The sequence below is a fragment of the Lepidochelys kempii genome, chromosome 11 (assembly GCF_965140265.1).
Source record: "Lepidochelys kempii isolate rLepKem1 chromosome 11, rLepKem1.hap2, whole genome shotgun sequence".
Taxonomy (NCBI): domain Eukaryota; kingdom Metazoa; phylum Chordata; order Testudines; family Cheloniidae; genus Lepidochelys; species Lepidochelys kempii.
The window spans coordinates 36555374-36573152 of NC_133266.1; the positions used below are offsets into that span (position 1 = coordinate 36555374).

At 40.9% G+C, this 17779-nt stretch overlaps 1 protein-coding gene across 8 annotated transcripts in view; it reads right to left on the minus strand.

Moving 5' to 3' along the window:
* The window catches only part of LOC140895606 (sodium channel protein type 1 subunit alpha), a 181912-nt gene that overhangs the window by 3819 nt on the left and 160314 nt on the right, over nt 1-17779 (minus strand). For all 8 annotated transcript variants that reach the window (XM_073305722.1, XM_073305718.1, XM_073305720.1 and 5 more), the window contains 4 exons: nt 8981-9034; nt 8524-8661; nt 1822-1926; nt 291-561 (listed from right to left, as the gene is read on the minus strand). In XM_073305722.1, coding sequence (XP_073161823.1) covers nt 291-561; nt 1822-1926; nt 8524-8661; nt 8981-9034 — 568 coding nt within the window. The remainder of the gene's footprint in view (nt 1-290; nt 562-1821; nt 1927-8523; nt 8662-8980; nt 9035-17779) is intronic.

Below are 17779 nucleotides of genomic sequence, written 5' to 3' on the forward strand. Positions count from 1 at the left end.
AAATATCTGATAGTTCAAGAGTGGATATTGTGTAATTTCTGACACTGAGAATGGCAAGAGAAGTTCTTATCAATTCTCTCATACAAATTATTCCTAATATAGTCAGATACTATGGTGATGACTGAATATAAGAATTTTGGTGATTACTCTCGATAAAGTTAAGGGAAATGAAAAGCTAAACAACTTAATTATAAGCACTGTAATAGCAAAAGCCAAACATGAAGCACCTTCAGTAAATTTTCATCTTCCACTCATTTTAGCTTCTTTTTAATTTAACAAATAATTCTTACCTACTATGGAGAGAATGACAACCACAAAATCAAAAATGTTCCAGCCTATGGTGAAGTAGTAATAACGGAGTGAAATCAGTTTCAGAACACATTCTCCAGTGAACAGGACAATAAACACCAGGTTAATCCGCTGTAAAATAGTTTGCATCTCATCACTCTGATCATCTGTTTCTACCATCATGGTGACCATGTTAAGGCAGATAAGAATCATGATGCCAATATCAAATACTTGTTTTGTCACAAAATCAAATACCATGCCTTGGAATTTGTTCTGGAGGGGGAAAAAAGATAACCATTCAATTCACACCTTACAATTATTTTCTATTCCATATTATACTGGAAGAAGGTAAGAAAATCTCTTAACACAGTGTATAGAACTTCAGTAAAAGGGCAGCCTTGTCAAATTAATAATACAAATATTAGAGCTTAATTCAGCTCTCTTGCATGTACATGTTGTGATAGTCTTGCCCAGCATCACACAGCAAGTTTGAAGCAGGGCTGGAAAAGCGTTCAGCTCTACTGGGTCCCAATTTACTACCTTAAACACCCTTTTACTTTCTGCAACCCTCTCTCTCATTCACTGGCCATTCTGTGCACTGAATGAGGCAGGGGCCGTGTAGAAATAATAGATTGTGATCATGTAATTAAAGACTGTACCTAACGCATGTGCACAAAGGGAGGGGAATTAAGGTTGCATGATTCTGGCAGTTTTGATTCTGGCATTTCTTAATTTTTGAGTGGTTGACTTTGCAACCTTAGCATTCTTTCTAATATTATTTGTCCAAAAAATTATTGGACAAATTATTTAATGTTGGTAAAACTTCTTGTCCCCCCTTCCCCTCCCCAAATTTTGGAAATTGCATGGGCCATTTTTGATGACACTTTCCAGAAAAATTCAGCCCAAGGTAAGGAGCAAACATGAGAAATTGTAACCCAAACAATAGAAGTTTGGCAAAGTTATAAGCAATGGAAATTAGGGAATTACAATGGGAAGTGTTAGGTAACTTTAACTATATGTGTTTCCACAAGCTCCACCTATAATGTTAAAATATAATAGGATTTTCAAAGGATCCTAAAAGACTTAGACAACCAACTCCAATGTGAATTTTAATAAATCCCTCACACTTTTCTGAAAATCCCAGACTTAATATATACATGTTCTTTACTGCTGAATAAACCAACATATTTCGCTTCTTAGAACTGCTACAATGAAAGCAGACAGTATGGCAATGATTTATTATTATTATTCACAGGAAAGGGGCATACAATAGAGTTCAGATTCCTGGATCTTGTCCTCTTTACATTTATAAAAAGAGAAAAAATATGGTAGCAGAGGGAAAAGGTACTTTCTTTCCTTAATGTGTTTAAATTTTCCACTTTTGGTTACCTTCATGATAACTTGTACATGAGCTTTTTATAAATCAAATATCTAGTCTTTATACAAGTGTGAACTCTAAACTGCTTACAAGCTAATATTTCTTCTTTTCTTTTAAATTGACCTTTTAGTCTGGACAGATTAAGTCATTCTTACCCCTGGCCTAGGTATAGGTTTTTGTGGTTTCTTGGATCCTAGCTTTTTCATTGCATTGTAGTATTTCTTCTGTTCTTCTGTCATAAAAATATCTTGACCTCCAAAGTAAGGAAATTAAATCAAAACTGGTTATAACCATATTTACATGAATAATCTTTCAAAACTTTATTCACATTCAAAAGAGAAAAGGGATTACAAGGAAAATAAGTGTCTGTTATAATCTTATATTTTATTGTGAAGCCATGTTATAAATACATCCTCACTAGGAGATCAAAGGAGATATATTACCATCAGCTACTTTTCCATTGGCTCTCTGCAGAGTTAAATACTGACATGCATTAAAGGCATCAAGTAACAGGGTCTAATTAACTATTAAGCTCATGAGGTTTTAGTTTCAGGTCCCAGAGTATCATAGATAAGGCACTAATCCTGTCAATATTAGGCAGGCTATCAAATTCAAGCACTTCCACACAAATGAATGAGTAAAATGCCCAACCTCTTTCAGGGTCAAGGCACACTGAACAAGAAGTTTAGCCACCTTTTGGGCACAAAGGGGTGAAGCAATGGCTGTGGGCATTTGTAATGTTGCTATCTGGGCCAGTCCTTACTCTTCTGTAACCCATTCTGATGTGGGTCTGATTTTCTCAAACAATGGGGATTTTTCTTTACAAGCAGTCATGTAATGTATATTATCTGCTGCTTACAATATTCTCATGCAGTTCTGGATATCTTTATTGTTTAATAAGGAAGGGAGAAAGGACAAGAGACAATTACTTACCACTATTTTTGCCAGTTTTTACTCTTCCCTGCACCCTACTTCCCTCACCCTTCTTAAAACTAGACTTCTTTGTTTCCTCATAGGTTGTGACAATAATGCTTACAGATCTGGATGTTCCTACTGTAGGATGAAGGAAGAGAAGGACTCTGACACAAGCAATTATAGGTAAAGAGAGGAGACTCGCCAGAAACTGTAGTTCTTTGATGAATACCTCTGCATATTCACAGTCATGGGATTCAAAGTACCTGTACCTGCATGATGATCCAGAACCTCCTGGAAAACTTTGTCACTGCATCCATAATGATCATAGCCCAAAGTTATGTAAGAGAGGTGTGACTCTCAATCACATCTGCTCCCAGTCCAAGATGGACAGGAAACTATGAGGAAGAGGGGAAGTTGAGTAGGGAGTTTGAATATTCAGAGACATCCCTCAAAGAACTACAGCTACTGGTAAGTAACCTCTCTTTCTTCTTTAGGGAACCTGTGCATATTTCCACTCGCTGGAGGCTGGTAAGCTCAGTTTAGCTGAGATGACTGATGGGCTGAGAAATTCTCAAGTAAAAAGAGATTGTAAAGCAGCTCTGCCAAAGCTGGCATCAAACGTGAAGCTAAATCTAATGCTGTCGTAATGTTGAGTGAATATATGTATTGAGTTCCAGCTGACCACCTTTCAGATCTCCACTTCTGCCTGATTTAGAGCAGGGACTTGAATATACATCTACCACACCCCCCAATGAGTGGCATAAGCACCATTCTACAGGGCTGGGCTACGCTTGCAAGTTAGAGCGCATTAAAGCAGCCTTGGGCGCCCTAACTCCCGATGCGTCCACACTGGCAAGGCACATAGAGCACCTGGACTCTGCAGCTGGAGCGCTCCTGGTAATCCACCTCCATGAGAAGCATAACGCTTGCTGCACCCAGGCTGAAACACCTGGGTGTCAGTGTGAAGGAGGTGTTGCATTACTGCGCTGTGATTGGCCTCTGGAAATGTCCCATAATCCCCTGAAGTCAAGTGGCCACTCTTCTCATTGTTTTGGAATCGGCTGTAGGAATGTGGATATCCCCTTTCAAAGCTCCGTTTTTGACAGCCGGCATGCTCATCTGCTCTGGGACAAAGCAACCATTATGTCTGAACTTACAAGACAGCATGCTGACACACTCTCAGCACCCCAAAACACACTGTCTCTCTCTCCACATACACACAACACACTCCCTGTCACACTCCACCCCCCGCCCCCATTTGAAAAGCATGTTGCAGCCACTTGCACGCTGGGATAGCTACCACAATGCACTGCTCTTTGTGGCTTTGCAAGAGCTGCTAATGTTGCTACGCCGGTGCGCTTGAATCTGACAGTGTAAACACAGGGCAGCGTTCTCCCTACTGTGGTCTCCGAAGGCTAGTTTAACTCCCAGCGCTCTACATCTGCAAGTATAGCCATGCCCATACGCTATTTTGGCGTGGGCCTCTCTCAGTCTCTCCTGTTGGAGCTGTTCCATTTGTATAAATAATTAAATAACACTGGGCAAGAGAGAGTGAGAAATTGACTCTATAGCCTGGTGACTAGGGCACTCATCTGGGATGTGGCAGATGCAGAGATAGGAACCTGGGGTGAGTTTCTCTCCAACCAGAAATTTAATCCTGGAACTGAGAAACCTTCTGGATGAAAACACATTTGGCCAAAAAAATCCTGACCAGCTCGAGTTCTACTACATCTAGGACCCACTTGTCCACTGTTATGTCCTTCCAGGCTCGAAGTGGCGAATGTGGTAGAGTTGGATCTTTGCTCCTGACATACATATCAAAACTGGGGAGACAGAGAAGTGACAAAAAGGGTGTCTCCCAAACACAGAACCTTTGCCTCACAGCTCTGTTTTTTTGGATGTCTGTTAGTGTTTACACGTACTGCCACAGTCCCTAACTAGCAGCAGAGCATGCCGTTGCACAGGACTTCACGTCTAACACCCCTTGCTGACCACTTCCTTGACTCTACGCTGGCCTGTCTCTGTCTGGGTTTTCCATGGCCCAGCTTTTCAGCCAGATCACCTCCCAAGTTCAGTTGCTTATGAGTAACAAAAGTCCAATTGTAAATCCAAACAAAGATCCAAAGCAATTTCTTCTGCCCGTCTTGGGCTGGGCTGAAGTTTTGTGCTCTTTGCCCTTACTCCAGGGCCCTTCCGAGTTCCTCTATGCTGTTTCCTCCCAGCAGATTTCCCACTGTCTCCCCTCCATAATGACTCTGTGCTCTTCCCTCAGAGATCTCCATGCTTCTTACACGCCCTATCTCAGCGACCCTACAGGAACCTGTCCTACTCCCTGTGGTTTTCTCCATCCTGCCTTCAGCAGGTCTATTCCAGTCTCCTTCCCCATGACTGAGTTCTCTTCCCTACCTATGTAATTTTCCCTGAGGGGTAGGCCTTCTGTCTGATGTCCATTGAAGGGGGCAAAATGGTCTTTGGGCATACAAATCCCAAAATGGGAGGCGGAATTCGCTGTAGGAAGGAATCAGGGTAACTGAATGAACCAAGTCTGCCTCTTCTGAGATTCCTTGGAAGAGGAGAAGACATCTGGGAAAGGAGCCCAAGGAAACAATATTGGTAAGGCAAAGACTATATCAGCAGGAGATGCTGATGTTGTCTTTGGCACCAGAGAGGTGAGGTTGAAGTGGGAGATCAGGAGGATCCAGAGGAGTCAATACTAAATTGCAAAAAGAAAGGGAGTACTTGTGGCACCTTAGAGACTAACCAATTTATTTGAGCATAAGCTTTCGTGAGCTACAGCTTATGCTCAAATAAATTGGTTAGTCTCTAAGGTGCCACAAGTACTCCTTTTCTTTTTGCGAATACAGACTAACACGGCTGTTACTCTGAATACCAAATTGGTGCTCTTCCAAGATAAGTACTACCGTTTTTTTCTATGGTGCTTTCCCCTTAATGGTGGGGAATCTTTTTCAGCATACTTGTTCTTCTTCCTGTTTCCAGGGAGCTAGAGAGAAAAAAAGTTGGCATCCAACATGAACTCAATACTGGAGTGAAAACTATTTTCTGACTTAGGTAACTAAATACTGGCACATTGGGACCACAAGGTCTTTTAGGGTCTTGAAAAAGATGAGTTCTTCAGTTGTGATTGTTCAGACCTGGAAGAGACTGACTGGAGCTGAAGGTTGTGGTTTTAATGCCTTCGGCACTGAAATGTCCTCTTTTAATGCCTATGTCCTGTCTGGCTTCTATTTAGACATTGTAGTGGAGTCCTTATTAGGCAGAGTCAAGATTGGCTTCAGGAGGCTAGTGGGAGAGAGGCTGGGAGTTGAAGACAGCCATTGTGGGCCCTCGTGGTGTGCCAGCCAGAATCCACTGCTCTTTCTAACAGCCTTACTCAAAGGGCTTGAGGAATGAAAACCTATCAGACTTTACATCTCTTGGGAGGTGAGTTTCCTCCAGACAAAAGAGGTAGTATGTGCGTACATCATATTTCAGGAATATCCCTGAACTGCAGGCACACCTCTTGAAACTCTTCTTCAGGTCTGCCATTGTTGGCACTGACCCAAGCACAGTGAAGGAATGCACTGAGCTAAAATGAAATATTTTAACTGAAAAGGGAATGCTTTGGTAATATATATATTTAGCTAGCTAAGACTAACAGATAATAAGGGCTTATCTAGACAAACAGTTATTGTGCAATAAGCTGAAGTGTAAATCTACAGCACACCAACATGCCATGCAATTAGGGTCCAGGTGGACCCTGCTTCCATGTATTAAAAGTTCCCTTCTGTACTCCAGTGCACACTAGGGAACTGTCAGTATGTGGTAGGAGGGTCCATGCGGACATTTAGTGCACAGCACGCTAGTGTGCTGTAATTTTACACCCCAGCTTCCCGCACACTAACTGTTCACATAGACAAAACTATAAGAACGGGTTTTAAAAAAGAACATCCAACAGTCAAGCAGACCTGGCATAACAGTGAGATTCCTCACATCCATAACAGACCATGGTCAGAAAGGAACTGAGGCAGGTGCAGCTCACACCTTCTTAATAACGGTCTATGACACCAAAGGCAAGATTCACAAAGGAACTTAGGTGGGGGGATGCTAAGTGTTGCCGTGCATAACTTTTAAGTGCCTAGAAAATCACTGGAATTCACAAAGCCTGAGTTCAGCACCTAGGTTCTCTGCACAATGAATGGGGAGAGAGAGGCACCGCAGAATGGCATTCACAAAATGGCAGCATTGTTGGGCAGTTCCTCACCTAAAATAGCCAGTGGAAGATGCCAGGCTGACGGGTCTGTGCTAAGCCCTGTTTCTCTTTTGGAGATAGGTGCCAAAATTTGGGCTACAGGAAGGTACCTCCTTCTGCTTGGGATTCTCAACTGCAAACCCTCTATTTGTGTTAGGCACCTATGCCATTTGAGCAAGAAGCTGGGAGAGGAGAATGTCCCCCATAACTTTTAGTGCAGTGGTTAGGGTATTCAGCTGGGATGTGGGAGACCCCCAGTTCAAGTCTCCCTCCACTTGATTGGGAGAAGGATTTGAACTGGGATTCCTTATTTCTCAGGTGAGTGCCTGAACTCCTGGGCGAAGGGATATTCTGATGTGTGGGGCTCCCACAGTCTCTCCCTTTCAAACTGTTATACTTTGGATAAATAATTAAAGAATCATTGGGCCAGAGAGAGAGCATGAGAATGACATTGTGGCCTGCTGGTTAGCGCACTCACCAGAGAGGCAGAAGAGCAAAGATCCACTCCATCTGCTCCAAACAACTTTTAAAGCTTATTTATCCACAGTGGGACAGCTTGAAAAAGAGAGAATGAAGGAGCCCCACATCAGAGTATCCCAAAGCCTAGTAGTCTATGGCGGATCGCAGTTCAATCTCTTCTGCTGATCCCATATGTGGTGGGGAGGGAGAGGACTTGAACTGTAGGTCTGACATATCCCAGGTGACTAACAACCACTGGACTAAAAGTTATAAGAATGGTCCCGCTTTCTCTCCCCCACACCGCCATCATTTTGTGTAAGTCCACCTATAGTAGGTGAGCTCTGAGACATTTACTGGATCAGTTCCTACAGGCAAGTTAGGTGCAGGAGTGCCTATCTTCTCCTGGTTCATGCATTGTTCTGTGGCTTAGGCATCCGGACACCTGGCATGGGGCTGCAGTACACATCATCAGATGTAGCAACATAGGGGACTAGAGAACTTTTACTGCAAAAATCCAAGCAAGTTTAGATGCCTACAAATTTGACAGCAGCTGAGCAGGTTTTGTGAATCCCAGTGGGGCCTGGTGCTGGGATTTATGCACTAAAGTGGCAGTTAGGTGGCTATGTCCTTCTGTGAATCTATCCCCAAGTGTTCAGTGCTGTCATGGCTTTCTAGAAGGTTCAGGATCACTGAGGCACCAGTGCCATGAATGCCATTAGTGGAAGTATGCAGAGATGCCACAAAGAAGTAATGTACTGTGTTTTGCATGAACGGATAGCTCAAAATAGCCTAAAAGATTCTCTTTGCACTTTTATAATAATGACCTTCAGATTGAGAAGGGCCAGAATTTTCAGCCAAAAAGGAAAAAAACCCAGAGAAAATAATAAGTGCTTGCGTAGAGTGACCTAGAATCAATGGTGCAACCACATAAAGAGTTTGTAGGAAATGGCCATGTGTGAGAATGCATTAGTCCTCCAGTTACATTGAAAGGAATATCCACAGGACACTAAATAACTTGGAGGTGCGGGGAAGGGAAAGGATGTGTCCCACTCATCACCTGGACTATTATGAAGCTATAGCATACAGTATCTTGGTACGCTTTTATGTAATAATGCTTTTCAATTGTTTCAATCAGAATAAATGCTTGGGACAAACATTCCACATTTTTTATGACTTCAAAAAAGCAATGTCTTATATTGTCTTTAGGACAGAGATGAGACACTTGAATACTTATCTTCTTTTTTTGCTGGTTGAAGTTATCAATGATAACACCAATGAACAAATTCAGGGTAAAAAAAGATCCAAAAATGATAAAGATGACAAAATAAAGATACATGTATAGGTTGTCTTCATATTTAGGTTGATCCTCCACCTACAAAACAAGTTTTGCCAAAAAAAAAAAAAGAAAGAAAATCAGCACTAACATTCCATGTCAATAATTCATTGAAAAAGCAGCAACTCACAACACAAAGATCCAAAATACTTCTGTCCTGGGATAGTACCTTCCCACTCTAATTATTTAATATATTTTTGCCCTGCAGCTATTGAAATCAATGGGAGTTTTGCTATCAGTTTATAATAATTCGTATTTAGCAGAATTTTTGCCATGCTCACTCACTCATTTTTGTTACAACGTTGACCTCAGAGTCTATACAAGGAAAAGAAGACTTTAGAACATATAATGTACTTACAGCTCTTGAATCAATAGCTGCATACATAATATCCATCCATCCTTTAAATGTAGCCTGTAAATGAAACACATGTTTGATATCTGTGTAAAAATATGGGTTCATGAAAATAGCTAGAGCCCAACATTTTATATAACTGTTTTCATCAACTGAATACAGTAGCAGGAATCTTTATATCACATTTAAATCATTTGTCTAATATAATATAATTATAATATAATATATTTATAGTTCAAGTTAATCTCTTGGCTTTCTTTATAACTGCTTATCAGATACACTACTGTGTATCCCACCATAATATCTGTATATGAGCAGTGGCATAGTAAGCAATTAGTATAACCATAAAATCATATATTGATCATTTCTAATCATCTACTGTAAATGATAGTGTACAGTATCTATTTTAATGGAATAAATGCTCATCAAATTCAGTCAGGAAATGTAAGTCAGGAAAGTGGCAACCAGTAGGAACCAAGAATGTTTAAGCCCTCCAGCAAGGTAAATCTTTCCCTATCTCTAATTCCCAGTTTGATTCCTACTTTGTCAATGGTCAAAATTGTTCTCTCTGGTTTAGTGATTTAGTTTTTACTATAGTTATATTTTAACATGTTTTAATATATGCTAGGTCTCTCATATATGTTCTTTTCTGTAAATCTACTGGAAGAAGAGAATATTGAACAGAAGATGTGCACTATATGTAGCAAAGACTAAAGATGCACCATCTGTGGTAGCATTCTATGGACTTCTACATCTGATTCCTTCTGAGCATAAAACCTAATAGAGACATGAAGACAGTAAGAGAAAGGACATCTCCAAGTAAGAATCAACATACTGAGATTTAATCCAAACATGCCTAGAGAAGAAATGGAGGATTCAAGTACTTCTGTAGTCCTTTTGTGCCACCCATCATCATCTGGTTAAAGAAGGCTTCAGTTGGATTCCTTCCTGCCTCTGCCAAAAAAATGAAGGCACAGATCCCAGCCCAGAATAAGGAACCTCCTCTTTCATGATTATTGCTGCCTCATTAGTTTCTTGACAACTAGTTAGTGGTGGGGTTATTGGAAAAACAAACTCTGTCCATGGAGCATATAAAGTACAATACAAGTAGCATCCTCATGAAATAGACCAATCAAAAGTGACTAAAGTACTGAAGAGACAAAGTGGGACCATTCATGATTAAAACAAAAAACAGTCCTGAAGCAGCAGAGTTTTTAGACATGTAGGGTTGCCCTCAGGTGTATGTCAAGGAGGAGCAAGTTTAATAACTTAGGTGCCACGACAGTAAAGATTAGATCATGCTGACAATTTATGGCATAATGGTAAAACCCCTAAAAGATCATGTTAGAGTGCAGGTACCCATGAACATGACTGAAGTCTCAGAAATGGCCAGAGATTTTAAAGTCAACATAACCATTTGAAAATCAGATCTGCCATCTTACACACTGGTGGAAAAATGCAGTGTGTCCATAATATGATCCTATCTGCTCAATCTATTAAGCAGGCATACTTATGTACATGCTGGAAGTGGAGGAATGCTTCGGAGGAATGCTTCTGGACGGTGTGTTTTATTTTCACTGACCCAGACACACACCACCTGAATCCTCATAAATGGTCTCCCAGACAGACTGGAATTATTTTTAAATATGTATGTATTTATATTATAATGAATATATTCATATTAACGTAGATTAACTGGGAGAAGAGAAAATGGTTAACCCTCTTACCCTCCTAACCCCCAATAAACAGATACAAATAAAAAGAAAAATGCAGATCTCCAACCACATCTGAGACAAGAGGAAAGAACTGATGAACTCTCAAAGCCCATATAGCTAATTATTATTACATAAAAGAGCAACTTAAAAAAGAGAGGCTGTGTAGAAGCTTCAGGGGGTGAGGATGAAGAAGTGCTAACTATAAATGCTACTTAATTGTAGTGTCTTTAAAAAGAGCTGAAATAGAATCTGTATTCATGACACTAACACAATTTCACAAAGCCATAGATAGAACATTACTGCTCCCAACAAGTGAAGAAAAAAAACCCAGAAAAACAAATCAGAATTCCCGAGCAAAAAAATTAGGGAGAATGGGTTATGAACTGATACCTCACTAGAATCCTCACTGTAGTGGTTGGTTTTCTTTTGAATCCCTCAAGTGAGTCATCAGGAAACAGTGAATACAATCATCATTGTAAAAAAAAAATTATGTTAATTGATATTATGGGAGCGAACAAACCCCCTTCATCATTTCCCAAACTGGAAAGCTCACTTCAGTTACAGAAATATTCTTCTTCAAGTCTGTGTTGCTCTGGAATAGTAGAATACCATGTAGAGGAAATTCAGAACTAGGGTGCTGAAGTTAGTAAATGGGTACAGCTCCTGCTGAGGTCGATGCCAGCTTATTTTAGGCTTGAATTTGGCCTATAACCTTTTCCTCAAGAGAAGTAAAGCTTTGCTCACATATTTCCAAAATTACTGTCTTTATCCCTATTGAATAAAATAAGAGTACAAGAGTCTAGAATCTTATCTCAGTCACACTGATGTAACTTGGCATAGCTCCAATGATTTCTCATTCACACTGATTTAAATCTGGAATAACTCCACTAATTTTAAAGTGGTTACTTTAGATTACCCGAGTGTAGCTGAGATCAGAATCTGATCCAAACCATTCTGGCCAATGAGCCCAGATTAACCTCTGGGTAAGTGTAAATTTGAATGGAATTAAAAAATACTCTCAAAACCAAACAAAAACAAAAACCCAACCCAACTTACCTTCAGCAAGAATGGATCAAGTTTTCAGTGAAAACTGTAAGATCACACTGGTGTTATGCCACTCTATTCTTTACTAAAGCCAAGCGACCAGAGATGATTTTAGGAACATTTTCAAGTGTCTATTTTTGGGCACAACAATATATTGCTTTTAATTAATATCCTGTTGGTGCTTTATAGCTGTCCACATCTGCCTGGTAGAACTGCATCATCCAAACTTTTTACCCCACATTCCAAAGCTCTGTTTTCTCCTCCTTTCTATCTACCTTGAAGCAAAAGAATCAAATCAGTATTTACCCTAATGGCTTGCAAAATTTTGACCTGAGAAGTGTCTCTTACCCCCAGGAGATTTACTTACCAAAGGAATCCAAAATACTAGATTTCAGGTTTATACCTGTTACAAGAGAGCCATGCCACAAAGGAGATACCAGCAGATGCCCTTTATTTTCTCCCAACACCTCCCTCTCCTTCTCCACTCCTTCTCCACTTACAGCTTCTCCACTTACAGTTTTGAACTAGAGGCATCTTCAGAGTCTACATAGAATGAACATTTCAGTGTCACGTAAAAAGATACAAACTCAAACTACAGATGTATCCTGGAAATTTTTCTTAATCTCTGATCACCAAAGTCTTCATTGATATTTCCCAGGATTCTGTAAAACTGTTGGCACATATCATGAACCCAAGTGTTTTAGCCAGAAAAGCTTTATGGCTCTGCACTTGTACTAGGAAATTGCTCTTCTAAGGTTCTGATTTCTGTAGAGATAAACTAGACTGAAAGAATTCTTCATAAAACTCACCCAAGAGAGATCCACAGATATTTTTGTCAGCTCAGAAAAATCTACTGTGGATACAGAGGCAGCCTAAATACAGAATTTACAGGGTTTTTTTCAGAAACTAGAACAGATCTTCTGGGTGTGCCACCTGTCTAGTGACTCAGACCAAGGATCTTTATAAAACTTCTATTTACTTTTCTGCATCACTCTCATAAGAGAAATAATATTTATATTCAGAGAACATTAGACTTTAATCATGGATGAGAGTGCTAGGTCCTGATTTTGGAAAAAAAGTTTTTTTTATAGAAATCCTGTTCCTTCTTCCCTTAGCATTGTAATCTCCTCTATCCAAGCCTTCTCCATGATAAAAAGGAACTGTTTCTAGAATCTCTCGCTCCAAACAGAAACCAGAAGAGATCCAAGGAAACAGGAATTTATTCCAGATTGTCTACTGTCCAGAAAGACTACAAGAACCTACAATATTTCTCTCCCGGAAAGATGTGACTCAGCAGATAATATCACCTGGTTATAAAAAATGGGTAATGCTAACAAAAAGATGAGTTTGAAAAACAAAGCCCTTCTAATGCTACTGGCCTTCTGCAAAAGGGACCTTTGTTGCATACTACGGGGTATGTCTATACTGCAATTAAAAACCCACGACTGGCCCATGCCAACTCATGGAGCAGGTCCTCAAGGAATCAATTCTGAAGCACTTAGAGGAGAGGAAAGTCATCAGGAACAGTCAGCATGGATTCACCAAGGGCAAGTCATGCCTGACTAATCTAATTGCCTTCTATGACGAGATAACTGGTTCTGTGGATGAAGGGAAAGCAGTGGACGTGTTGTTCCTTGACTTTAGTAAAGCTTTTGACGCTGTCTCCCACAGTATTCTTGCCAGCAAGTTAAAGAAGTATGGGCTGGGTGAATGGACTATAAGGTGGATAGAAAGCTGGCTAGATTGTCGGGCTCAACGGGTAGTGATCAATGGCTCCATGTCTAGTTGGCAGCCGGTATCAAGTGGAGTGCCACAAGGATCGGTCCTGGGGCCGGTTTTGTTCAATATCTTCATTAATGATCTGGAGGATGGTGTGGATTGCACCCTCAGCAAGTTTGCAGATGGGAGGAGAGGTAGATACGCTGGAGGGTAGGGATAGGATACAGAGGGACCTAGACAAATTGGAGGATTGGGCCAAAAGAAATCTGATGAGGTTCAACAAGGACAAGTGCAGAGTCCTGCACTTAGGACGGAAGAATCCCATGCATCGCTACAGACTAGGGACCGAATGGCTCAGCAGCAGTTCTGCAGAAAAGGACCTAGGGCTTACAGTGGATGAGCAGCTGGATATGAGTCAACAGTGTGCCCTTGTTGCCAAGAAGGCCAATGGCATTTTGGGATGTATAAGTAGGGGCATTGCCACCAGATCTAGGGACGTGATCGTTCCCCTCTATTCGACATTGGTGAGGCCTCAGCAGGAGCACTGTGTCCAGTTTTGGGCCCCACACTACAAGAAGGATGTGGAAAAATTGGAAAGAGTCCAGCAGAGGGCAACAAAAATGATTAGGGGACTGGAACACATGAGTTATGAGGAGAGGCTGAGGGAACTGGGGATGTTTAGTCTATGGAAGAAAAGAATGAGGGGGGATTTGATAGCTGCTTTCAAGTACCTGAAAGAGGGTTCCAAAGAGGATGGCTCTAGACTGTTCTCAGTGGTAGTAGATGACAGAAGGAGGAGTAATGGTCTCAAGTTGCAGTGGGGGAGATTTAGGTTGGATATTAGGAAAAACTTTTTCACTAGGAGGGTGGTGAAACACTGGAATGCGTTACCTAGGGAGGTGGTGGAATCTCCTTCCTTAGAAGTTTTTAAGGTCAGGCTTGACAAAGCCCTGGCTGGGATGATTTAGTTGGGGATCGGTCCTACTTTGAGCAGGGGGTTGGACTAGATGATCTCCTGAGGTCCCTTCCAACCCTGATATTCTATGATTCTATGAATTGACTTGGGTTCACACAGGGCTTGGGCTAAGGGGCTGTTTAATCATGTTGTAGTCATTCAGGCTCAGGCTGTAGCCAGAGCTCTGGGACCCTCACAGGTCCTATAGTCTGGGCTCCAGCTCGAGCCTCTATATCACAGTTAAACAGCCCTTCAGCCCAAGCCCTTTAGCCCAAGTCAGCATGAGCCAGTATGAGCCAGCTACGGGTTTTTAATTGTAGTGTAGACATACTCAGAGTATCGCTGATATGTGCCCACTAGTACTTATCACTTATCACTGAGTTTGTCAGAAAAAGCAATGGTATTGGCCCCCATGTGGAAATTTCCACATTATTCAATAAAGTTTTTCCTTAGCTTCCTAGCATCCTGAGCCAAAGCCCTTTCATGTCAATGGAAAACCTCACAATAACTTCAATCAGCTTTGGTTCAGACTGTTAGGGAGCTGGAGAAAGAACTCTTTTGTCTCCTATTGACTTCAGTGCGCTTTTGGTTCAGAAGTTAAGAATGCAGATAGTGTCTCTCCATAATGCAGATAGTGTCCCACAGAGGAAGCACAGCAAGACTATCCATTGACAATCACACTTTTGTATCTAGATTCCTCAGGATTAATGTTTTATCTTAAACCATCATCCAAGTGCACAATTTCTCCCAAAAGCATTATCTATATTCCCTGCATATTATGGTACTCAGCCAATCAATTCCTCATATCTGTTCCTTTCAGACACCCTTTTTGTTGCTACATATTCAGTAGGAAGGGTAGATACACAAAAGTTCTGATATTTCCATCTTTTCTTCATCAAAGATCAAAGTAGTCTTAAGGCTCTGCCCTAGATTCTTGTCTAACATGGTATCTCTTTTCCATATCAATTAGAAGATGGCTTTTTTAATTTCTGCCCTGATAAACAAAGCTATGTACAGAGCCCTGAAAAGCTACATCTCTGAATCATGTCCTTCACTGTGTTTTTTAAGGCACATAATAAAAGGTTCTAAAGTAGTAATTTCCAAATTCACAAAAGGGATTTACAAGCACAAGTTCCACTGAAAGCCAATTAGACTTTTGCTCTGAAATCCTATAGGCACCTTTGAAAATTTCCCCTTAGTGCTTTTATTGTTCCATGATTGCAAAATGGATATTATCACTTTATCGCACACATCTTCAAAGATGTAGAGCTCCCTGTCCATTTTGTGGGCAGCCAGAAGAGACTTTTTTGTCAAGGAAATAAATAAACACATATGTGCAAGTTCTCTCAGTACTTTCTACAAGCTCTATATCAGAATGGAAAAAAGAAGTGGTGGCATTGCCCAAGTTCCATCCACAAACCAAGTTCCACACACAGAAAGGTTTGCCTCCTTGAGATAACAGAATGAGACACTACTCTTAGTATATTGTGCAGATGTTCAAAATATGACCATGCATCTTCTGTTGGACTCCTTGGGCCTGGCTCTCCCTCACTGAGGTACAGGTACACCCATAGGCAGGACTGGATTAAGGCACAGGCAAAATAGGCTCACATCTGTGACCCGAGCTCCCAGAGTCATGCAATGGATTTAGAAATCTAAGTTTTCATTAAAAAAAAAAAATCTTTCTAGCCCTCATGGTGACTCACAGACTTTAAGGTCAGAAGGGATCGTGATCATCTAGTCTGACCTCCTGAACATTGCAGGTCACAGAACCTCACCCACCCACTCCTGAAATAGGCCCTTAACCTCTGGCTGAGTTGCTGAAATCCTCAAATCATGATTTAAAGACTTCAAGTTACAGAGAATCCACCATTTACACTAGCTTAAACCTGCAAGTGACCATGCTGCAGAGGAAGGCGAAAAAAACCCCAGCCAATCTGACCCAGGGGAAAATTCCTACCCAACCCTAAATATGGCGATCATTTAGATCCTGAGCATGTGGGCAAGACCCATCAGGCAGATATCTGGAAAAGAATTCTCTATAGTAACTAGAAAAGGAGTACTTGTGGCACCTTAGAGACTAACCAATTTATTTGAGCATGAGCTGTTGCTCACGAAAGCTCATACTCAAATAAATTGGTTAGTCTCTAAGGTGCCACAAGTACTCCTTTTCTTTTTGCGAATACAGACTAACACGGCTATTACTCTGAAACCTGTCTATAGTAACTGAGACCCCTCTCCAATTAGGGATTGAAAAGAATAGCTTGAAAATGTGAACCAAGTATAAATGATGCCATGATGCCTCCTGAGTCTACAGATGGCCTCCAGCAGAGGGGAGAACACCAGCCACCAAAGACAGAAAGGAATACACCTGGTCCTACCTCCATCCCTGAACAGACCAGGCTCCCATTGTTCAGGGAGGCTCTGGACTAGTTGGGGATGGCTTGGAGGATGCCTTGCTGAGCTCTGCTGGATTAGCTTCCCTTTAGTGGGGCTCATATCCCACCCTGGACTCCCTTCCTCCACTCTGGCCTATTGGCTCCAGAGGGCAGATTGAGAGAAAAAAGTGTTGGAATTCTTTCAAGTACAAACCACTTGCGTTACCACATGAAATTATACTCACAGTGGATTGTGCACATTTCCATAACATGCTTGTCACTCTTCCATGCTGAAATCAGTAGTGAAATGATTAACAATGTTGATATTTAAATTATTGTAATTGCGCATTTGAGACACCACCCTACTGAGATGAATGAGGTAGTTCACAATTGTCTGAAATTGTTTTGTAAGTTTATGCTTGGTTCATGTTTTCATGATTTTCTTCACAACCATAAATGCTCTAGGCTCACTTTTTTTTTTTTAAAATAAAAGATCAGACTCTGGTAAACTAGGTAACAGCTTAAAAAAAAGTATGAAGTTGCCAGCTTGATGTGATTCAGTCAAATTAAAGCCCTGAATTGTAGACTCATTTTCTTGGCTTCAGTCAAGAATTAGGCTGCTGGATCATTTGAGACATAGGATGTTTCTTCACTGCTGAAAAAGGCCATTTTTTTTTACAGCAAGATAGCTAACATATATTAACTATCTTGCTGTAAAAACACCTTTTTGGCGGTGAAAACACAGCCATAGAGTGCCATAGCCCTCCTCATGCGTTAGGTATGCTCCCCGGGATTCTAATTTTGTTAAGAAAACTCCACAAATTAGTTGGTGTGGGGACTCAAGGGGACAGATTTCATACATAAAGCTATCTAATGGCTTTCTTTCTGCTTTACCTACTTCTCTGTGTACTGAGACTCAGATCACACCAGTCTGCACTGGTGGCAGCTGAATCACTGAAAAGGGAATTTCTTATTTGAGAATTCTTTTCTGTGA